Source organism: Schistocerca cancellata, chromosome 4 (genome assembly GCF_023864275.1).
Source record: "Schistocerca cancellata isolate TAMUIC-IGC-003103 chromosome 4, iqSchCanc2.1, whole genome shotgun sequence".
In the NCBI taxonomy this organism is placed as follows: Eukaryota; Metazoa; Arthropoda; class Insecta; order Orthoptera; family Acrididae; genus Schistocerca; species Schistocerca cancellata.
This window is the reverse complement of record NC_064629.1, coordinates 405,656,855-405,681,647: the sequence shown is the minus strand read 5'-3', so window position 1 is coordinate 405,681,647 and position 24,793 is coordinate 405,656,855. Positions and strand designations below refer to the sequence as shown.

At 39.7% G+C, this 24,793-nt stretch overlaps 1 protein-coding gene across 1 annotated transcript in view; it reads left to right on the top strand.

The window, feature by feature from the left end:
- LOC126183882 (zinc finger FYVE domain-containing protein 26) overlaps positions 1-24,793 on the top strand; it is a 329,860-nt gene that overhangs the window by 219,617 nt on the left and 85,450 nt on the right. Inside the window, exons 20-23 of the mRNA XM_049926187.1 lie at positions 3,581-3,945; positions 8,158-8,332; positions 18,562-18,675; positions 19,681-19,955. Coding sequence (XP_049782144.1) covers positions 3,581-3,945; positions 8,158-8,332; positions 18,562-18,675; positions 19,681-19,955 — 929 coding nt within the window. The remainder of the gene's footprint in view (positions 1-3,580; positions 3,946-8,157; positions 8,333-18,561; positions 18,676-19,680; positions 19,956-24,793) is intronic.

Here is a 24,793-nt window from a genome sequence, read left to right as displayed (position 1 = left end):
ACCCATGCTATTCTTTGTACCCTGTAATATTTGATGAGCAGAATTAAATGCATGGAATTGTGGCTTTTGTTTCTCATAGCAGGGAGTTGGTTCAGGGTGGTATTTCTGTTAACAGATTGTTGGTATCCAGCTTGAATTTGTGAGTATTATTTTTTTGTGGCCCTTCTATCTGTTGTTACAATAAGAAGTACTCAATAATAAGACCTGTCATCAATATTTTGTTACCCATGGTGTGTTTGGCAATGGCTTTTTCACTGAATCAACTTACTCACATTAAACTCTTGCCATCATATGTACACTGTTTGGTCACATTAATGTGACCACCTGTCAGAAGCCTGAATAACCGTCTTTTACTGTGTGACATGCGAAGAAAGAGAGACAGTGAGGTTCTGGAAGGTACCGACTGAGATGTGGAGCCATTCTGCCTCAAGTGCCATGGCCAACTTCACTAGATTTCTCATTTGAGGATCCATGGCACAAACAGCCTTAGATTAGATTAGATTAGATTAATACTAGTTCCATGGATCATGAATACAGTATTTCGTAATGATGTGCAACGAGTCAAATTTATCAAGATGGTCCCACAAATTTTTGATTGGGTTTAAATCTGTGAAGTTTGATGGCCAGGAGAGTGTGATAAGCTCATCCTGGCATTCTTTGAACCATGCATGTACACTACATTGCAGTGTCCTGCTGGTAGATGCCATCGTGCTGAGGCAAACAAACTGCATGTAGGATTGAACATGATCCCAAAGGATAAATGCTTACTTATTTTGGTCCATTGTGCCTACCAGAATGATGAGATCACACAGGGAATGCCGCAAAAATATTCCACACTCCATAATGTTCCATCCTGGTTGCAGGGTGTTTGCTTTCACACATTCTGTGCCATACACACAAACAGCCATTTGTCTGATGAAGCATAAAACATGATTCATTTGAAAAGGCCACCTATCACTACTCAGTGAACATCAAATTGTGATACTGGAGTGCAAATTCCAGTCTTCATCACCAATGAACAGCAGTCAACATGGGCGCATGAGCATGGTGCCTGCTGCGGAGGTCCATATGCAGCAATGTTTGCTGAATGGTCATTAAGGAGACACTGTTGGTAGCCTCTTGGGTCATCTGGACAGTCAGATGCTTAGCAGTTGCACGTCTATTCACCTGTACACACCTACATGGCCATAATTCATCCCTGTAATCGATAGCCTCTGGTGCACCACAGTTGCTTTGGCACTAGTTTTAGATAGCACCATTTTGCCATGCAGGATATATTTTAACCATGACAGCATGCAGACAGTTTAAAAACTTAGCCATTTTGGAAATGCTTTCATCCTTGTCTCGAAAGCCAGTGATCATGCCCTTTTGCGTGTCAGATAAATCAGTCCATTTGCACATTACAACAATGACTGCTCTGTTTTCTGCATCCCCCAACATGCTTTATATACACTCCACTGCTAGTGCTGCCACCTGCCACCTGCCATGTTGACATCAAGCATAGGAGTGGAAAAATCAATGTGACTGGACCATGTATGTTGTGCTTGTATTTGCAGGCTCACTAGCTTCCACAGTATGAACTATATATTTAATAAAAATTGCAATCATGAACATATGACTTTGTACTACTTTGGCTGTAAAGGTAAGTACTTAACTACATAATATGATTATAGCACTATATCAGGCAATTATAATTAAACTTTCCCATACTTAACACATTATAACGTGGAAACTGATTACTGTACGAGTACCAAACTTGGTAGCATTAATGTCCTGAGTATGGGGTGCAAGATTTCCATGCATCACAATGCCACCATCCAGTTCCAACTATGGCCACCAGGTGCCATAATCAGCCATCGTGATTCATAGTCTCACACACCTGACCAGTCACTGTGTGCTTGTTGACATGACATCATGATCTCAGACAAAAGGAGCAGGGCATTATTGGTGAAGCTCTATAACCAAAACAACAGTAATGTTGCAGCTGCACTTCAAGAATATCACCTAGTGAGAGGATTACGGAAGGGTCGTCTTTCTCCACCTGCAGTGTGGAGCATGATGAAGAAGTTCAAATCAACTGGAGAACTGGTCATTGCTCTGGAAAGAGGCCAATGACCAGTTGCACCACAGGTGGTTTATGAAATTGCTGTTGCCATGGCAGATAATGCTGCATGCAATTCCCGATCATCAGGCAATGCGCATGCTGTGTCATGGCAGTTAAACATCCCGTGGTTCACTTTATGGAAGGTGCTTCAAACCATTCTCAATTGGTATCCGTGCAAGATCCATATTGTACTGCAGCTTGCGCCACAGGACGCACAAGAACATGTTGACTTCGCTCTCCACTTTCTTGTGAGAATTGAAGTTGATGAGGGCTGGCGCTGGACCATTCTATGGACAGACAAAGCTCATTTTTCTCTGATGGGTGAGGTGAACACACAGAACTGCCGAGTGTGGGGATCTTCACCTCCAGTCACTGTGCATCACGTTCCTCTGTCTGGTGAATGTGTCACCATTTGGTGTGGCTTCATGGCTATGTTCCGTTCATCATTGGCCCATTCTTTTTTAAAGAGGTTTGCACTCAAGGACCAAAGATGTGTACTGTGACTGGCCAGTGTTACTGTTATATGCTTTGCTGGCATGTCATACCCGCCGTGCAGGAGAGAGACACATTGAAATCAACAGTTTTCATGCAAGATGGGGCCCCACCACACATCATTCATAAAGTTCACTTGCTTCTCCGAAACACACTTGGAAACAATCAAATTATCAGACAATCTATTCCTGTACAATCACGTGATTTCACTCCCTGTGATTTCTTGTTGTGGGGCACAGCATATCAAGAGAGGTAGCCAGCATACATATGAACATGCTTCATTCTACTGTGCAGAATGCAATCCTGTACTTTCAGACTCTTCTCAATACTGATGGGTGCCATATTGAGCCCCTTTTGTAGCAATAATGGTACCGATATGTAATGGTATGATGTACCATAGCAGCACATTAAAAGTGTTTCAACTGAATTGATTCTGCATTATCTCTCTTCCCCATGTCATTGACATTAATGCTATCGAGTTTGGTATGCATACGGTAATTAGTTTCCGTGTTAGACCATGTTAAATATTGAAAGTATAATTAAAACCATCCAGTATGTGACATTTCCTTCAGAAAATTGTATTCTCTTAAAGTATATTACATTTAAGTGTGCCAGATGATGACAATAATTCAAAATTAGTTGCAGCAAAATAAAGTTTTATTTTGGTCGCATAATAAAAAATATTCCTCCTTTCTGTTGTCATCATTAAAATCATAATCATTACCTACATTACACTCACTCAGTGTGTTCACCTTTTCAAAATACCTACACCTAAGAATAGCTACACCTAAGAAAGAAAATGGAAATTTTGCAAAGTGAATAAGGAAACTCTTTCAAATTTAAGCATCTGAACATGTAGAGGAATTCCCAGTTAACAGTACTTTGCATTATTTAAATTAATAATGAAAGTATTGATCTTAACTTATAAGGAAATATTGTAATGCAACTTGTATTAAGGTGTTAAACTGCTTTTTATTGTTTCAGCTACTTCAGTCTTTAGAGACATCTCATGCAATTTCCATATGTGAAGATGTACTGCCTCATTTGAAAACCATTGTTGGTTTGAAGTTTGTACTGGAATTCTTGATGGAATGTGACCTACCTAAGGATACAGAATATGAGTATAAATTGATGCTCTTGAGTACTGACATGCTGGGAGCACTTTCTGCAGCAGAGTGTTCAGCACTCTGGGGCCTTGTTGGACACCCTCATTTAATTGTAGAGCAGTTGTTGATGAATACGCAGTTGGGCGCTTTGGAAAGAGCTATGGTTGCTGCAAAACCTGGTCTCTCTTCCATTCCACCTTCATTACCTGCATCAGAGCCATCAATTGATAAGTTGTTGCGAAGGTATCCACTGAATGTATTTAAATTATTACCTTGTGTTTTCATCGTCCTTTAATAATAATAACAACAATAGCAGCAACAACAATAATAAAAATGACGTATTAGCAAATCATTTATTCAACTTCCATTTAAGAGCTGATACAAGTAGCAACATTTCCAGATGGTCAGCAGTATGCCTAGAATAATTAAATTCTTGCATAAATAGCTCAAGAGGAGCCTGTGAATTAAGCTCCAGATCTCACACTTAGAATTTTACTTTTATGTTGGCATGAATTATAATGATTCAGTGAATGTTGTAATATCTTTAGTGGCACTGTTCCTAGTTATAAATTCTCTTACTTATGTATACAGTGTCTACTAAAGTATAGCTAATGAATCTCCTGTATGTTTGGTTCTCTTTTTTTCAGCTACTCGTATAAAGAATTTATTGATTCTGGTGGCTGTTGATTTATCTATTTGTGTTGCTGATCTTGTTGGAGAGGGAACACATTTTTGCCACTTTTTTGTTATTTAACTATTTATTAATGCTACAAACTGCTCTGTTTTAAAAATTTTTTCATGTGAATAATATTTGTTATTTTGATAACAGAGTTCAAGATTTCTAAGTACTGTTAGTAATTTCATTGGGTAGTAGTTTAATAAGGAATGTTTCTCCATGACAAAATATTTTGCTGCCAGATATGTATTCCCATCTCCAACTTTGTATCCAACTTTATCCTTACATTAAAAGAAAAAAAAAAAAAAAAGCCTCTTTACAGATTGTTGTAAGCCATTACAATATTTGGAACAAAAAAATTCTTTCATGCTGTGTCTGCTTGATAAACCCATTCCAGTGATCTATCTTATATATGAGAATAGGATGGACATCCATGTCTTCCTTATAAATTACCTTCAGCAGTAGAAGAGAGGGACAGTTTGGATAAGGCTAAAAAGAAAAGGCAGGCCATACAGACCACAGTGTGAGAGTGACCTACCTGTAATGAGGAGAAGGATAAACAAAGAGTTCAAAGTATCCCTTTTCCTCCTCCTTCATCCCCCTCCCCCATCCACACTCCCTGACCTAGCCTGCTTGATAAAGGAACTGTTAGTTCTCAAAGCTAGGTAGTGTGTCAGATTTACTTTCACATGTCTGTCAACAGAGCTACATATTTCACCTCTCATATAGGTACTGGCCTGCAATTGTCTCTTAATGTGTTTTCTCAATTGAATTTTCCTGTGATACTCTTTTCCTATAAATTATCTGTTATATTTATGACAGAGTCATTATTTATGGATATGTTATACAGTTTTTTGTCATTACTGCATACACTTACTTGATCAGCATGTTTTATTCTCACCATTTTGACACTGAATTCAAACATATTATTTATTATAAACTTTTTAGGTATTAGTTTGAAACTGACTAAAATATTTAGCATGTTGTTTTTGTTGTGGTCTTCAGTCCTCAGACTGGTTTGATGCAGCTCTCCATGCTACTCTATCCTGTGCAAGCTTCTTCACCTCCCAGTACCTACTGCAACCTACATCCTTCTGAATCTGCTTAGTGTATTCATCTCTTGGTCTCCCCCTACAATTTTTACCCTCAATGCTGCCCTCCAATACTAAATTGGTGATCCCTTGATGCCTCAGAACATGTCCTACCAACCGATCCCTTCTTCTGGTCAAGTTGTGCCACAAACTTCTCTTCTCCCCAATCCTATTCAGTACTTCCTCATTAGTTGTGTGATCTACCCATCTAATCTTCAGCATTCTTCTGTAGCACCACATTTCGAAAGCTTCTATTCTCTTCTTGTCCAAACTATTTACCGTCCAGGTTTCACTTCCATACATGGCCACACTCCATACAAATACTTTCAGAAATGACTTCCTGACACTTAAATCTATACTCGATGTTAACAAATTTCTTTTCTTCAGAAACGCTTTCCTTCCCATTGCCAGTCTACATTTTATATCCTCTCTACTTCGTCCATCATCAGTTATTTTGCTCCCCAAATAGCAAAACTCCTTTACTACTTTAAGTGTCTCATTTCCTAATCTAATACCCTCAACATCACCCGATTTAATTCGACTACATTCCATTATCCTCGTTTTGCTTTTGTTGATGTTCATCTTATATCGTCCCTTCAAGACACCATCCATTCCATTCAACTGCTCTTCCAAGACCTTTGCTGTCTCTGACAGAATTACAATGTCATCGGCAAACCTTAAAGTTTTTATTTCTTCTCCATGGATTTTAACACCTACGCCGAATTTTTCTTTTGTTTCCTTTACTGCTTGCTCAATATACAGATTGAATAACATCGGGGAGAGGCTACAACCCTGTCTTACTCCCTTCCCAACCACTGCTTCCCTTTCATGTCCCTCGACTCTTATAACTGCCATCTGGTTTCTGTACAAATTGTAAATAGCCTTTCTCTCCCTGTATTTTACCCCTGCCACCTTCAGAATTTGAAAGAGCGTATTCCAGTCAACATTGTCAAAAGGTTTCTCTAAGTCTACAAATGCTAGAAACGTAGGTTTGCCTTTCCTTAATCTTTCTTCTAAGATAAGTCGTAAGGTCAGTATTGCCTCACGTGTTCCAGTATTTCTACGGAATCCAAACTGATCTTCCCCGAGGTTGGCTTCTACTAGTTTTTCCATTCGTCTGTAAAGAATTCGCGTTAGTATTTTGCAGCTGTGGCTTATTAAACTGATTGTTTGGTAATTTTCACATCTGTCAACACCTGCTTTCTTTGGGATTGGAATTATTATATTCTTCTTGAAGTCTGAGGGTATTTCGCCTGTTTCATACATCTTGCTCACCAGATGGTAGAGTTTTGTCAGGACTGGCTCTCCCAAGGCCGTCAGTAGTTCCAATGGAATGTTGTCTACTCCGGGGGCCTTGTTTCGACTCAGGTCTTTCAGTGCTCTGTCAAACTCTTCACGCAGTATCGTATCTCCCATTTCATCTTCATCTACATCCTCTTCCATTTCCATAATATTGTCCTCAAGTACATTGCCCTTGTATAGACCCTCTATATACTCCTTCCACCTTTCTGATTTCCCTTCTTTGGTTAGAACTGGGTTTCCATCTGAGCTCTTGATATTCATACAAGTGGTTCTCTTATCTCCAAAGGTCTCTTTAATTTTCCTGTACGCAGTATCTATCTTACCCCTAGTGAGATAAGCCTCTACTTCCTTACATTTGTCCTCTAGCCATCCCTGCTTAGCCATTTTGCACTTCCTGTCGATCTCATTTTTGAGACGTTTGTATTCCTTTTTGCCTGCTTCATTTACTGCATTTTTATATTTTCTCCTTTCATCAATTAAATTCAATATTTCTTCTGTTACCCAAGGATTTCTACTAGCCCTCGTCTTTTTACCTACTTGATCCTCTGCTGCCTTCACTACTTCATCCCTCAAAGCTACCCATTTTCTTCTATTGTATTTCTTTCCCCCATTCCTGCCAATTGTTCCCTTATGCTCTCCCTGAAACTCTGTACAACCTCTGGTTCTTTCAGTTTATCCAGGTCCCATCTCCTTAAATTCCCACCTTTTTGCATAAAATTTCCAATTCTTCAACATTAAGATATAAAGGAGCGAGGGAAGCAATCTTCATAGATGAGAATAGGAAAATCTGTCAGTCCTCAACACTATGTACCACTGAAATTTGTACTGCAGTGAAAACGTTAGATTGATTACGACACCTGATAAAAATAAAATCCTTATCAACTGGAACTATGGAATATGTTTACAATACTTTAGAAGCTGTAGCAATATTGGAACTTATATACCCTGACTTTCAACATAAGAATCTGTTATCCCAACCAGTTATATGAGAACTTACATCATAAGATGGAATGTAAACCACAGAGCAACTAAATTTTGTCAGAATATTTATTCCAGATATTTGGAACGCATCACATTGCAATGTTTAATGTTGTAGTTCAGGAAAAACCACTATTTGCTATGCTGTTTATGGTGACTGGAGCAACAACTGTCTGTCACTGTCAAATATTTATTGATATTTCTTCACACTAATCATGTGTCACAAAAACACAGTCAAAATTATAATTACAACAGATTTTATATAAAAGATGAAAGTTATGAATAATGTGTTTTACAAAATTTATGTGATCTTTCATTTTTTAATATAAATGTATAACATATTTATCAAAAAGACTGCAGCCTAGTTGAATTCATGTTTTAATAGTATTTTAATTTCTATTGTCGCAGGTATGCCTCAAAAGCACTTGACACAAGAGTTGGAAACGCTGCTAGACTTAACACACTAGGTGTTCCTGTAGAGGACAGATTACTGGTTTCATTGGCTTCCATCTCCAGCCAGAGTGAAGAGTTTGTGGTGCCTGACAGAGTGCCAAAGAAAAGTGAATGGGTTCCAGATGATGAGGTATTATTTCTTGAAACCAAATATTCATTTCATAGTAATTTTTTAATTCTCAGTGTTTCAGGAAAAATGGTAAATATTTATGACTAGCAGTTGCAGTTCTGTTGTGAATAAAATAAGATTCTGTTTCAAGCTAACTATTTGGTGTAACATAACTAAACATAAACACCACTCATGGATTAGGCCTTAGGCCTGTTCTGACTGACCAACTGCTGCCTACAAGACAGAATGAAGAGCAGTCTTTGAAAGTGGGCCATCTGATCATCATGTCGCTAATCCTTCCAGTTGTTACTGTTAGTAAGTGACTCCTGATAGTACCACTGCTTCTTTATTCAAGTAGCTCCTCATTTGGCCTCAGAAGGCTGAGTGGGCCCTGTTCCTGACTTCCATACCTCAGAAAAAAGTCTGAGGAAGTGGCAGGAATCAAACCTGGGACCTTCTATACCACAGGCAGTGATATTAACCATTCAGCTATGGAGAAGGTCTTGGTGTAAATCTTTACACATCCCAAATATGGTGATGTGGTCTTGTTATATATATGTTAAAGAATGTACACCCTTGGAATGTTAACAGTAGACTTCACTGTGATGCAGAATACCTCTCTTGCAATGTCTCCCACTGGAGTTGGCTGAGCATCTCCATTATCCTATCATGCTTTGTAAAAGAACCTGTAATGAAATGCACTACTCTTGTTTGGATCTTCTCTGTTTCCTATATCAAACATGTCTGATGTGGATCCCAGTCTTATGAGCAATATTCAAGTATTGTTCAAACGAGTGTTTTGTAAACTACTTCCTCTGTTGATGGACTACATTTCCTGAGGATTCTTCCAGTGAATCTCAGTCTGGCATCTGCCTTACTCATGATTAATAGTATGTACTTGTCCCACTTGAAATTGCTCTATACATGTACTTGTAGCTATTTTATGGGAGTAACTGCTTCCAGTGATAGTTCTGCAATTATGAAATCATACAATAAAGAATCTTTCTGTCTATGTACTCCCAGCACATGTTTGTTTATGTTGAGGGTCAATTGCCTGCACCAAGCAGTGCTCTGCAGGTCTTTCTGCATTTCGTTACAATTTTGTAGTGTTGAAACTCATCAGTAATACAACAGTATCATCTGCAAAAAAGCCACACAAAACTTCTGATGTTATCTACTAGGTCATTTATATATATTGTGAAAAGTAATGGTCCTGTTGGGCATGCCAAAAGTTTACTTTTACATCTGAAGAGTTCTCTCCATTGAGAATGACCTGCAGTGTTCTGTTTGCTAGAAACTCTTCAGTCCAGTTGCACAAATGGTCTGATATTTTGTATTTTCATATTTTGTCCATTAGGTTGCAGTGCAGAACTGTATTGAATACCTTCTGGAAGTCAAGGAACATGACATCTACCTGGACGACTGTATCTATTGCTTTCTGGATGTAGTGTATGAAGAGTGCTGATGACCTCAGTGTTGAGTGCCCGTAAGCTCCAAGCACACATGCATATGACCCCCCCCCCCCCTCCCCCACACACACTTATGTAGAGCAATCTGAGTTTCACATGGTCATTGTTTTTGAAACCCATGTTGCTTCTTACAGAGGAATTTTACAGGTTCCAGAAATTTTATTTTACATTCATTCTGTGCTGTGAGAGGGAGAGTATGCAAGTGACTGCTGAAAATCAGCTTAGAACAGTAACAACAGATCAAACTTCTTTCAGTTGTTGTTGTCAGTAATGGTTCCAACAGTACAACATACTTCCAAAAATGTTGCCAGTTCTCACAGTTTTGAAATACCCTTTTGGCCTGAAATTTTTCTGCACATATAACCTTTGTACAACAGGTACCGTATAATCCGTATAATGCTCTTCAATCAGAACTGGTCGCACATTAAGGAGTAACTTAAACAGCAGCTTATTATGTTAAATTATGTCCTTTCTTAAATTTTATCAAAGCTGTAGAACACTATCAACAGAACATATTTTGCAATAAAATAGTTTCTCAAATCAGTCCCACCGAGCGAGGTGGCGCAGTGGTTAGCACACTGGACTCGCATTTGGGAGGACGACGGTTCAACCCACGTCCGGCCATCCTGATTTAGGTTTTCTGTGATTTCCCTACATCGCTCCAGGCAAATGCCGGGATGGTTCCTTTGAAATGGCATGGCCGACTTCCTTCCCTGTCCTTCCGTAATCCAATGACACCGATGACCTTGCTGTCTGGTCTCCTCCCCCACAACAACCCAACCCCAAATCAGTCCATATTATTATGAATAAAATAACTAAATGTGCCATGATGTTCATAATTTTGCAAGTCAACGTTATGAGCGTACTTACCAGAAAGTACATGGGGTTGATTAAATTCCAGATATTCATTTCTTTTTGTTTTGCGAGAGATCTTTTGATAAGATTCTGCTATGGTAGTCTTTGAAAGCTTCACGCAGTGCACTCCTGACAGGCATAAGTGTTTCATTCAGCATCTCTCTATAATCCTATGCTTTGTTTTATACACATTATGCAGAAGTTGGTGTTTCCTTAGGAGATTTTTTACTATGACTCTTTACCATGTAGGGTCTCTACCATTGTGAACTGTTCCTCTATAGTCCAATTAAAATCTCTTGATGGTTGTCACTTCTCATGTTGGAGCCTGTTTCATCCAATCAGAGCACTCACCCTCACTCCTGAACCATTCGCCATTGCTAAGCTGCCACAACAATTGGTCTTCACTTCTGCTCCATTGTGCAACTGTCTTTCTTGATGGATTTAGATCCTGAATCCTGGTTCTGGGCCTTTTATTTCATATTTCATCACACATGATAACCACACCAAAAACAACACACACACACACACACACACACACACACACACACACACACAATATGTTAACAAAACATACACTTTTCAAACACAGCATCAACCAAACAGTACTGTATCCTTCCACACAAGATGCAATTTAGCACCATATCTACATTTATTATTATCACAGAGATCAGCTTACTTTAGAAAGCTTCACATAACATTGCATGAAGCCAAATTTTTGGAGGCTGCAAATCATCATTGTGACTGGGTCATCAAAGTCATAAAAATCATAACAACACACTGTGGTGGCATACTACAGTGGTTAGCATTTAAACCTGACTTGTTGAAGGTCATATGTTCAAATCTCATTGAATGCAATAAAATTTTGTGATTTATAAGTCTAATCTTAAGAATTTAATTATTATTTTGATTCAGTTAATTGGTTTAATTGTATATTTTAAATTTTTAATACTTTGCCACTATATTTTCAACATCATATTGACTTTTTTTATTTGCTTGTGTTTTTCTTCCTATCATTCTGTTTTTATTTGGAATCTGCTTGTGTCACCTGTAATCTGCAACCAAGTGCCAGCCAGGACTGCTCATCAGGTGGTAACATAGCAGCTTGTGTGGCCACTGTGAGACTAGTTTCAGCTAACCAATAACAGTGGGAAACTACATTTGCTTTTATCACTGAAACTGAAATTTTTCTGTCTTGAGTTTGCTGGTAGCTTTAATCACCAAGAACAAAGCAATTGTGATGTTGGTTCTGGCACAGATTGGTGACTGTGCCATTTTCTTGGATACATTGCACATCACAAGGTTCTGCTTTGGTTAAAATATTAATTTAAATCATGGCTACAAAATGCACCGTCTGCCACAGTTCAGTCATTGGTCGCTTAAAATCAGCTGTCGACAGAGCATCTCACATTTCTGTCGTACCTTGTGGTGGCCGGTTCTGGCATCGCTCCCCGTTACACATTAACAGCATTTGCGAAGTGACGCACAATGTTTGTGTATCATCTTTAACTGACCAGTAACCAACAGCTGATGTATTGCTTGGCAGTGGCAAGTAACAGACATCAGCTGTCAGGTAATTTTAATTGGGCTGTAGGTATATATCTAGCCAGTGCTTGGTCCACTATTCCTTTAAACTTGAGCCACAATTCTTATACATGCTCCTATCATGAATTAGTTTTGAGGTCCTCTTTGAGATGCATCATGAGTGCCTCATTATCTAATTACTGGACATATAAATCTTTGTACTTGTTTTAGCTGCCCTTTCTACTTTAGTAATTTTCATATCTACACAGGCATGAAAACACCTTGATACTGTCACTTTCAGTGCAAAATAGTACTAAACTGACTGACAATGGCTCGACTACAAGCCCAGTAGCTGAACTTGGGGACAGGGAATGAAACTCAAAGTGCAAGTCAATCTACAGTGGAGCAGTGAGTCCAAACACTGTGTAGAGATGAGCATGGAGCAAACACAGTGTGACCAGTGTGAGTGAAGTAGTACTAAGCACATGGAAAACAGAGCACAGCACAAGTTGAAAGGCAGGTCCGATTTAGTTTATGTCTGCATGAGAACTGCCGGGCCGGGCCTATTGCTTGGAGACGGTGGCACCGAGGGTCCAACATGTCATGGATGCAACTGATTGGAATGGCGGTTCAGTTTATCCTGACTGACATCCACCACAAATGAATGCTGACCTTTGTGGCCCAACCCAAGACCTGGAAGCCAGTGTGCAACAGATCCAAAGGACCCCACAGCTGGCAGCCATGCAAACATTTTGCTGGACTCCACCCATTAAATGGCATTGCCCATTCTGTGACAAAAAAACTTGACAGTACATGGTCACTCGAGGAGGCAGACATAGATCTCTTCATTTGAATTTTAAGTATTTGCATGAACCACTCCACTTCAGAGTTACAAGCTTGGTGAAACAGGACATTAGTCAGATACTGGATACCAATATTAACACAAAAATCTGTAAATTACTATGACACAAACTGCCAGCCATTATCAGAGATGAGAATCTGGGGAGAGTTCTCAATAGCAAAAGTGAGTGACAACACGTTAATAGTTGGTGTTGGTGTCTTTGAGGACAATTTGGCCACATACAGGAAATTTGAGAATGCATTGACTGCCAATAACTACATGCTTCTCAAAAAAGTGCGCCCTTTCTTAATGAATGGTACTCCGGACCTGGCCGAGGGGAAAACTGACACAGAGATACATCCTGGTTCTCTGCACAGGCTGCACAAACCCACACAAGAATATCAATATCACAGTCAGATGGTAGCCAGTAGATATGATGCTGTGCCAAAGCCTTTGTATGGGATATACCCCAGTGCAACTTGAGCAGCAACTTGAGTTTGCAAGGACACAGTGCTGAGGGATGATCACCTGACAGATTTGCTTTTCGGTGGTCAGCATGAGAAACCCCTGGATAATGTTGAGCCAATCGCATTGTAGAAAAAATTTGTACCACACCAAATCTGTTCCCAAACAAGTGTGCATGGGCCATACCGTGTGGATTGCTGAAATGATTTTCTGAAAAAGCTGGTCAGCAGCCATGGCAGCCGTGACCTCATGCACTATCAAAGGAAAATGTAGCAATGTTTGCTGCAAGGTATCATCCAATGCAAAAACTAGGGCCTCCTGTCAATCAAATTCTGGGTCATGTCCTGCTGGCAACTGTGATAGCGCATCTCCCTTAGCATGTTGGGGGATGGAGTGGTAATGAATCTCATAGCAATAATTACTGAAAAAGCAGTCCACCTCTGCAACATGTGGGCAGTCTGATTGGCAGCTTAGAGCAAGAAACAAATAAGGAAGCCGAGGGCTTGAATTCAGTAATGAGTATGGGCTTTGCTCACTTTGCTCCATACAAGAGAGAGAGAGAGAGAGAGAGAGAGAGAGAGAGAGAGAGAGAGAGAGAGAGAGATTATAATGCTGAAAATGATAACTAGTGTCTCCTATCCCACCTGTGTGTAGTTATGTTGTGTCACAGAAAGCATCTTTGATGTCTATGTTAAGGACTGTTCAGTGCCATTTGGGTTCCTATGTGACAGAACTGCACCACTGACATACTGGTATGTGTTGGTGGCCAGGATTAATGTTTTACCTGGCATAAGGGAAGACAAACAGAGAACATAGCATGAACACTACTTGAGGGACTGAAAAGTCTGTTGACAGTCAGCAGACCACTTGAATTTGGTATCCTTGCGGCAAAGCCAGTTAAGAGAATGGCGGATGTGCACAGCCTTGAGAATGAACTTCATACAATCAGAAATATTGCCCTCAAATCACTGGAGCTCCTTTAGGTTTTTGCATGTTGGCAGGTTGTTGATGGTTTTGATGTGCTCACCCATAGGGACAAGGCCATCTTTGCTAAGTACATGTCCTGAAAAATGCACGTTTGGTGAGAAAACTATGTATCTAGCTTGCAATGTACGCCGTTCACCAGACAGCAAGTTTCATAAATGCTCCTCTTGCGAGGAGCCCATTGTCCAAATGTCATCAAGGTAGTATATACAACAGGGATTGTCCTGGATGAACTGCTCCAAATATCATTCATTAATGCAGGCAAAATTAGAAAAAAGGCAAGTGATGAAACTGGTAGAACCCAAATGAGGTATTGAGCTTTAAAAAATTCCAAGAAGTGGCATCCAACTGCAACTGCAGGTGTACATTGTACAATTTGATGTGTGATAATGTTCCACATTTTTATAATATGCATAAATGGGAAATTGCCCCCTCAATGGAACAACTGCTTACTGTAAGACAAAACTTGACATAGCAGCCATTGCAACCAAAGAGCGTGCACAGATCTAAGTTAATTAGGCCCAACCCTGCTCCCATGTCTACCAGAAACTCAATTGATCACCCATCCATTATCTGTGTAAGCAGAATATGCTAGGATGATGATTGTGAGTCACCAGAGACAGCCTCTGAGTTGAGGGAAAACACCAGGGACCCCAACAACCATCCAGAGGCTCACTGACTGTCACAGACCTTTGGCAAATAGCTTACCTTGCAGCATACCTGATGCATGGCATCCACAGGCAGGTAAGCCCTTGGAATATGCACCAAATGATAGTCAGGACAGGACCTCTGACTTGCCTGTCGAATGGAAATGGGTGTGGAAGGTGAGTGACGTCAAGAGTCCAAAAAATTCTGTGAACAGGGATTGTGACACTGTGAAGGACTCGATCCCATTGAGCCCAATGGGAGCAAAAGTAGAAAGCACCATGATGTTACTGCACTCAAATCATCAATGGCGTCAACATATGGCAACTCTGTGGAAGGCAAGAGCACCTGGCTCACCCAAGGGACCCCATGAACAATTTGCCATGCATGTATAACTATGCCATCTGCTGATTGTTGGATGGTTTGCTCTTTGTTGTAAGTGTATGTTATTCCACACTGCTGGACAATAACAAGGCAGCCTTATCAACAGGTTCGATGATACACCTTACCTGCCAGTGCAGCAGAAACCAGTGCAGATAATTTGCCCACCTTTCTGTAGACTCATCAAAGCTGGCAAATGGCATCGGGAGCAGGGGAGAATAATGCTTCTCTGCAGACACCTGGCTCATCACTGGAATTGAGTGTGTATTGAGCCATTCAGCATTTAGTTTGAAAATTTCCTGCATCTGCACCTCCTGCAGCATTTGATGGTGCTCCTGGAGGCGCAACTGCTCGTGCCAGCATTGCAAAAATGCCAGGTCCACAGTGGCCACAGTTTAACGATACAAAAAAGAAAAGCATAACACATACAAGTACGTCCTATGTTGCTGCTTTTGTATCTACATAGGTGTGACAGTGCCATGATACCGTCACTTCTGGCACAAAATATTACCACACTAGCTGACAGTGGTTTGACTACAAGCCAGGTAGCTGAACCATAGAAAAGGGAATGAAAGTTGATGTATGAGTCAGTCTATGGAGAGAACAGAGTGTGCAAACACTGTGTAGAGAAGAGCACATAGTATACATGACATGACCAAAGTGAGTGACAGAGTAATTAAACACACACAAAAAGAGCATGGTGTAAGCGAAGGCCAGGTCCAAGGTAGTTGATGTCCACATAAGAGCTGCCAGGCCAGGCCTGCAGCCACAGCTGGTAAGCTCCTCGGTCAGTGGCTGTGTCCATGCATCACCTCATGCATACCCTCTGTGGCAGCATTCTGCACTTTTTCACTGCAATATGTGTGCCTCTTCATCTGCAGCCATCTCAATATCCACTGGTGGGGATACTAAAGTAACCAGTGTTGCTATGACTGCCTCATGGTCATTCATACCAGCTTGAAAATGAACATCCTCAAAGAAGTCAAGTCTACCAGAGAACTCTCTCTGGCACCCCACTCCCACACATTTAATATTTACCTTCACATCTCCTCACAATAGGCAGTTCCCTCTCATCCTGGGATCTGAGAGACCTGTCCTTCCTTTTTAACATTCCCCAATGTATCGTTCTCTATACCCCATGGAAGGAAGTATGGTTCTGTAATCTGTGATAATGTATATACTTTTATATGTGTATATCAGCAGTGCTGACATTTCTTCTTGAGGCAAGTACTTGCTAACAGTTATTTACATAATTTTTTATTTATATGAAGTGCACAGATGGTTGGGCTGATTTATATGGGTATTAATCGGCTGAAGGCTGTTGGATAGGTCTTACTTTTATTTTTGTTTGGTTTTAGTGTCAATTCTAACCAATATCTCTAATTATATGTTTTCTCTATACCAATTCTGAGGTTTTTCCACAATTTTTCTGATTACACATGTGTTTAAGTACCCCACCTGTGACATGCTGTTGGAGCCCCTCTTAGGTATTATGAATGCTACAGCTTTGTACAGGGCTACTATAAATGATTCATCCATTTTCTAAGCTCTATATTTTCCGAAGTATTACACATACAAATATGACTGTTGCATGAAGAGAATCATAATCTCAATAAGTTTGCACTTTGCACTCTAAAAATATTCTGTGAGTCACATAACACATGTTCAAGCAATAATGAAGTTCATTCCATACCTTAGTAGCAATGACCTCTCAGTGGTCATTACAGCAGTACTGACGCATCATCTCTGCTGTTCCAGTGTTCTTAGCAGTGGGTGTATGTAACACGGTCCTTAGTATAAACCCAAAGGAAAACGTCACAAGGTGTTATGTCAGGAGATCTGGGGTCCAAAGCAATAGATCCACATTATCTCCAACAGTACATCCAATCCAGCAATGTAGAAATTAGTCATCTAGCTATCAATGAACATCAGTGTTTCAATGAAGGTGTGCTCCATCTTGTTAGAAGATTCAATTCTCCGAATCAGCAGTCAGTTGTGGAAACAACCACAGCTGCAGCATATCGAGATAAGAGGTACCCATCACAGTCTTTTCACAGAAGAAAAACGGCTCATACAGTTTTGTCTGTGATATGGGGAAGAAAATATTAACCTTCAGTGAATCTCATTTGTGTGCCACAATTTCGTGAGTGTTTTCAGTGCCCTACACTACTGATCAACCTTTGCAGATAAATGGAAGTTTGCTTCATTGCTGAATATCAGTTTGGAGGCAAAATGTTCTTCCTCAGGTGCTTTCTGCATTGTGATGCACAATTGAAGGCACCAGCTATAATCTTCAAGTCTTAATTGTTGCACGAGCTGCAGGTGATCCAGTTTGAAATGAAACTGCTGTCGCAAAATCTTCGACACAGTTTGCTGTGGTATTCCAAGTTTATGGCTTGTGGGGACCATTTGATCTTTTAGGACCATGTATGAACTTTCCCTCACTGTCTCCACAGTTGCATGTGGCACACTTGATTGACCAGTACTTTTCTTTTTACTAAGGTAACCTGTGCCGGCCTGTGTGGCCGTGCGGTTCTAAGCGCGTCAGTTTGGAACCGCGTGACCGCTACGGTCGCAGGTTCGAATCCTGCCTCGGGCATGGATGTGTGTGACGTCCTTAGGTTAGTTAGGTTTAAGTAGTTCTAAGTTCTAGGGGACTGATGACCTCAGTAGTTAAGTCCCATAGTGCTCAGAGCCATTTGAACCATTTTTTAAGGTAACCTGTGTCCCTAAATTGTTGATTTCAATGCACAATGCTCTGTTTACATGCTTATTCTTTTGCATATTGCCTTCTGAACGGCTGTTCTTTTCCATATTGCCTTCTGAATGCATGATGCACTGTTGTAACAGGTAATCATTTCACATATTCCAACTCACAAAATGTAAGACACTTCATTTGTAATGCTAACTGGTGTGCATAATGCAAACTTGGTGTGTTACAGTTCTACTCATTCATCAATCATATTTGCATATATAATGCTTTGGAAAATATAAAATCTTGAAAATAAATAAATGATTTGTAGTAGCCCTGTATTCCTGATATTTGATCCTCCAGAAGTAACAGTTGTACAATTTTTTTGCCCCAACAGGTCATCCAGTGCATGTCTTGTCATTCAGTAACATTCTCAATGTTCAATCGTCGTCACCACTGCAGACGCTGTGGACGTGTTGTGTGTGCAACTTGTTCTTCCAGAAAAATGAGGGTAAGCAAGTTTTCTGTCATCATACAATGTAAGATATTATGGCTGGTACTGATATAACTTAAAACTTCCAGGCAAACAAGCCAGGGTTGATTAGGAGCAAGTTTGATACATCAACCATGTCCTGTTAGCCCAGAAATTTTAAATGATGCAAGTTTGCTTTACTTGCAGTAAATGTGCAGCGCTCTCTCTCTCTCTCTCTCTCTCTCTCTCTCTCTCTCTCTCTCTCTCTCACACACACACACACACACACACACACACACACACACAAATAGTGAAATGTCAGAAGAGTTCAATGTAACTACAGTTGCTTCCTTTTAATTGATGCTTTTATTGGATGCAAATTATTTTCAAAATTATCATCCCATTTGGGTTGTCTATTTCATATATCTTCCTGCTGAGGTAGATATCTTGTATAAAATATTCTATTTGGATTCGCAGTCACCCCTACACTATCTGGCAAGTGAAATATGAGAATATTAATTTTTTCTGCACTTTCATCTCTGAAATTTTGCTTGTGTAGTTAAATTAAAAGAACTTATATATTTGTATGTGTGCTTCTCCAGGGGAAGAAACCAAGTGAGGTGGTGTAGTGGTTAAGAACACTGAACTCACATTGAAGGGATGCCTGAGCTTATGCTCTGTTTCTAATGACTTTGTCATTGACTGGGCATTAAATTTTTCTTCACGCCAGATACTGAAAAATGAGTGTGACATGAAATTGTAGGCTTATACTGAACCAAGTTTGCAGACAGCATTGCATGTAAAAAGCCAAACGTATCACATTGCAAAGTTTTCCACATTGTGCATTATAATCGAAGAAATCATCAATAACAGTGACTATTTGTAGTAGTTTTCATAACTAAATTTTACATTTGACTTGGCTCGCATGATGTGATATAATTTTTATTTATGTTTCAAAACATTTGGCAATAAGCAACATAATAAGTGTTTTATACTGTTCTGTGGAATATGTGTGCCTTCACTGAGTTTTATTTACATTGCCAGGTTGAAGGATATGGAAAAGTATCAGTAAGGGTATGTGATGCCTGTTATGCTCAGTGTCAGGATGCTTTTGAGAAAACTGAAGCTGGAAGCTCTGAAGATGGTACTTTCAGCTCTTCACTTAGGGCAGAATCAGTGGCAGATTTTCCATGGAAATTGTCTGTAGAAGAAGATTACAATTCCACAGTGAGAGAAGAATTTAATTACGAGCATGCACCAAGTGTAAGCTTATGCTTGGCTATTCTGAAACTCCACTCTGAACAGGAGGCCCATACAAGGTAAATTATAAAAACATGTAAATTATGATTTATTTGTTTGTTTATTTTTTATCCTTTGATCACTTTTGTTAGTGATATTCAATACGTCAGGATACACTGGATGTGTTACAAAGTATTTGGTATTTACATAAAAGAACATAGATATACACAATTTTTCAGGCATTTGCAAAAGAGATTTAGGGTTGACCCCACATAAATAACATTCACACATAGCTACAGAAAAAAGTATCAGACACAGTTAAGAAAAATATATACACTTGTGCATACATGCAGTGGCAAGCACAACATCTACACATTATTTATATGGAATCTGCAGAAGAATCTCTTACTTAAGAATTTTGTATACTTGTATCTAAGAACTCCTTTACATTGTTCTTCTTCCATCAAAGAACTCATTTACACTGTAACGGCAGGCTGAGACCAGATGATATTGTAGTTTTTGTTTGAAAACAGACTGTGTTTTCACCTTCTTTATACTGCTTGGATGTTTGTTATAAAATATACATCTGGGTATTTACAATTCTTTGTCACTTAAAATGCTTAAAATAATGCACTCCATACACTAGAACTATTGTGGAGTTTGGCTTGATTTAATTGCCTAGACACATACCCAATGGGTCATTCAAATGCCCCATGTACTTGGCTAAGAACACACAGAATGATGAAATTTCTGGCATCACATGAGAGAATGAATGGTTTCCCACAATCGGGGTATGACAAAACAGGTGATTATGTTAGAATTTCTTTTAATTTTAGCACCGCTGTTTCACCCTCAGGGGTCCATGTAAATATTACTCCCTTCTTTAACAGTATGGTAGGAGGTTTGGCAGTAGTGGTGTATTCTGGCACAAAATGTCAGTAATAATTTGCTTAATGAAGAAAGGACTATTACACTTCTACATTATGAGGAGAAGAGAAATCTTTTACTGCATTGATTAACCATGGATTAGGTTGAACGCCATCACCTAAAATTACATGACCCAAATAATTAACTGGTGATTCTGCAGATTTTCATTCCCTCAATTTCAGGCTGTGATTTGTATTTTGTATACATGAAAGTAGATCTCTTAGTCATTGTGCAAGTTCCTCTAGGGAAATGGAGAGCACATTAATGTCATCTAAATACACTAAGTACATGGATTTCAGTGCCCTCGGCAATAAATCTGTAAACTGTTGGAATAATGCAGATGCATTTCACAATTCAACAGGTATCTTTAGATCCTCTTATGCTCTCTCCAGCCACAGGTTGCAAATAATTTGGAATTCTGTATGCCTTTTGACTGATCAGCCTAGCATAACTGGTGGGAATCTCATATTGCATCAAATTTTAAACAGTACTAAATTCCTCAAGTATTAATTACAACAAATTTCTATCCTTCTCTGGCAGATGCATCAACTACTCCAGTAATTTTTGCTTTAAGGGGGTGTGATGTCTACATTATTTATATACACTCTTCTTCATTCTTAATTTCTTCCTGTTCCTTCTTTTTTCCCCTGTCTTCCCACCTAACAGTTTGATTTGTTGGTAACTCTTGTATAGTTTCTAAAAGTGTTCCATTAGATGTTGTGGCATCTGTCCTGCCAAAATTATAAAAACTAACAGACAAAAATATTTATTCATTAGTACAACTGGATGACATGTACTTCATATACTTTTCATATGCTCTCGCAACTCATCGAGCGACTCATTCCTGGCAATAAGATCCACCAGAATAGCTGAGTGTGTGGGGGAATTTAAATTTTACCTTCACCTAGAAGAGCCTCCTCATTCCACCACATATAGTTTCACAATCAGTTGACTTGAACAGTGAAGCACGTTGATCTTCTGAGAATGATAGGATTGATCCTTTCCTGCCCTTCTCAAATGCCTGTACAGTGCTATCAATGCCAAATAGAAATTCTTGGTCACCTATCCAGACAGTTTCTACGCAGAATCAACTGCCCCATGAATGTAGCACAGGAATTCACTCCCTAGAAGCATGTCAAAATCTGGATTTTCCAATGACAATATATCTACTGTAATCACAAATACTTCTTCGCCAATCTTCAAATTAATCCCCCATGAGCCTATACGGTGTTTTATTTCACTTTCTAACCCACACAGATGGCAGAAAGGCTGCCGCAAGGCATTTGTGTCACTAAGGGGGAAGAGTAATAAATTTATGTATTTATTACACTTCTCAAATTTTGACCTCTGTTATCTCCTCTGCAGCTAACTCTAACACTTGGTAGATTCTTATTTTGTTCGTACTGTAGCCTAGGGCATGTCTGTTGCATATGTACTATTTCTCTGTAATGCACGCAACATGGCACCGTGCGTGATGTCCCAGTCATTGGCAGTAGGTGCTGATTATAAAAGTGTGGTGCGCATCAGTCACACTGCTTGCAGTTATTACAAATCAGTTTACCTCCTCCCTTAATAAAGTTATGCAAACTGCTTCTTGGAAAGACTAAGGTACACAAACATGATCTTGCTCCCTATTCTAAAATCAATCCCTTTTACGAAAACATAAATTGTGTGGTCCTCCGCATCACATAGTAAGATGTTGTTATGTTCTTGGCATTCTGTTAACACACACATTTCCAGCAAGAGACAACCCAGGTACTGTCTGCAAATGATTCAAAGTCTTTGCCAGGTTTTGTTCCTCAATGTGGATAACTTATCCCCATATAAACTAACACTTTTTTGTCTAAGAAACGTTCAATCAACCTGTGCACAGCATTTCAAAAGAGGGTGCCTTTCTAAGTGAATGTACTGATGCCAAATAGCTCCTGGTATCACCAGACAATTTAAGCTGACTAATATTCAATTGAAACTCACTCAACCATATGCACATATGACCCACATCTCTAATATTCTGAAGAAATATGTGCACATTTTCATTTGACTTGCCTCAAAAAGACTGTGTAAAATTACTCAAGGAAATCTCTGCTACCAGATTAACTGCCAGTGCCACAGATGGTGAATTCACAGGGGCAAATAGGTTTGACACAGTTACTACAGGGGATTGGTTTTTATCCTTTTTTCCCCACTAGACACTGCTGCAGCTGCAACTCTCCAATTCACACTTTCTTCGGTTATTGGTTGTTTAACATCAGCACAGCAGTTTGCTGCTGAAAGTGATCTATTTCATCCATATTTACTTCATCTGCCATGCATTTATTATTAATAATGTCACATTTCAATTAAACAAGGTGACAAATCAATAATAATAAACAGATATTGTCAGGGAAGGGTTGCTTCAGTGAAAGTGGATGACAGGATATGTTGCGAATTTAGGTGTAATAAGAAGTAGGCATAATTTAAACCAAAGTGATTTATTGGAAAGAAGGGATGCAGAGGTCCTACATAGGGGGAGGCATTGCAGAAAATTTCAGTCATCCAGGATTGATCTGATGCATGCCGAGGCCAGTAACTGAGAGCACAAGCTGTCTCCCACATCTGTTATAGCTAAAACTCACCTGACCTGCATCAACTACGTACTGGCATGTTGATGGTCCATGTTTAGAATGCAATACAGCAGTGATCTGAATAGCATGGATTTGACAAGCTCTTTATTGGTTTCTGTCGAGCTATATGACACCAAATGTCTATGAGCAGGTCATTTAATTCACATAAGCTATAGGCTGGTAGTTTCTAGGTGTAGTGCCTGATAGCATCCCAGATATGTGTCAAGACATCAACTTGAGTTTACTACTAATCTCCTCAGACTACTGCAGAATGATTCTGGTCTTGCAACATGGACTGTCATCCTGCTGGAAGATGCCATTGCTCTCGGGGAAGACACTGAATATGGAGGGATGCAGGTGATCCACAACTATGTTCACATAGTCCACAGGTGTCATTGTGTCTTTGATTACCATGACATGTCCCATGGAAGCCCAAGTAAATGTGCCCTTTAGTGTAATCCTGACCCCCATCAGCCTGCATCAGTGGGGTAGTGCATGTTGCAACTAGTCATTTGCCTGGATGAAGGCATATCCTAACAACAAGTGTGATCCATCCAATGAGGTGATATATTTCCAATGATACATGGTCCAATCTTGATTATTCTGTGCCCACTACAATGGTAACAGAAGATGCTATTAGATCAACATGGGAACATGTAGGGACTGTTTTCTGTGGAGCCCCATAGTCAACAATGTGCAATGAACAGTGGGCTCTCAGACACTTGTGTCTGCACCAGCATTGTACTAGCTCATCAGATCTCCCAGAGATTGCTACATACCCTGCTTTACAGAGTGGGCAAGCCTCTGACCTCCATTTTCTGTAATGAGACATGTACATACAACACATTGTTACCTACTTGTTATTTCATCGCCCTTCAACCACTTTCCATAGATGCTCATGACAGTAGTACACAAACAGCCTACCAGGTTCACAATTTCTGCAATGCTCATTCCCAGATACTGAGCCATTCATAACAAACTGCTTTATCTGTGTCATTTGTGTCAAGGGATTTCCTCATTTGCAGCCTGTATCATCACTACAATGATACCCCATTTGTCTCTGCTTCCCTCATATACATTTCTAATACGACATACTCACAGGGTCACCGTGCAGCTTTCAGTCTTGCAGAAGGCAGTGGCCAGTTTATGTTAGGTTGTTATATTATAACAAAAAAATGTTACAAGTGCACACTTTATTTCATGGCAGAGAAAGATAAATCTAATGCTATAGCTAAGCATGACTTATGATTTAAGCTGGGGAGACTGGGCAGGCCAGTCTATTCACCGAATATCCTCTCATTCCTAGAGCTCTTCCACTTGTGCTGTTCAGTGTGACTGTGCACTGTCATCCATAAAACCGAAGTCAGGGCCAAATGCTTCCACGAAGA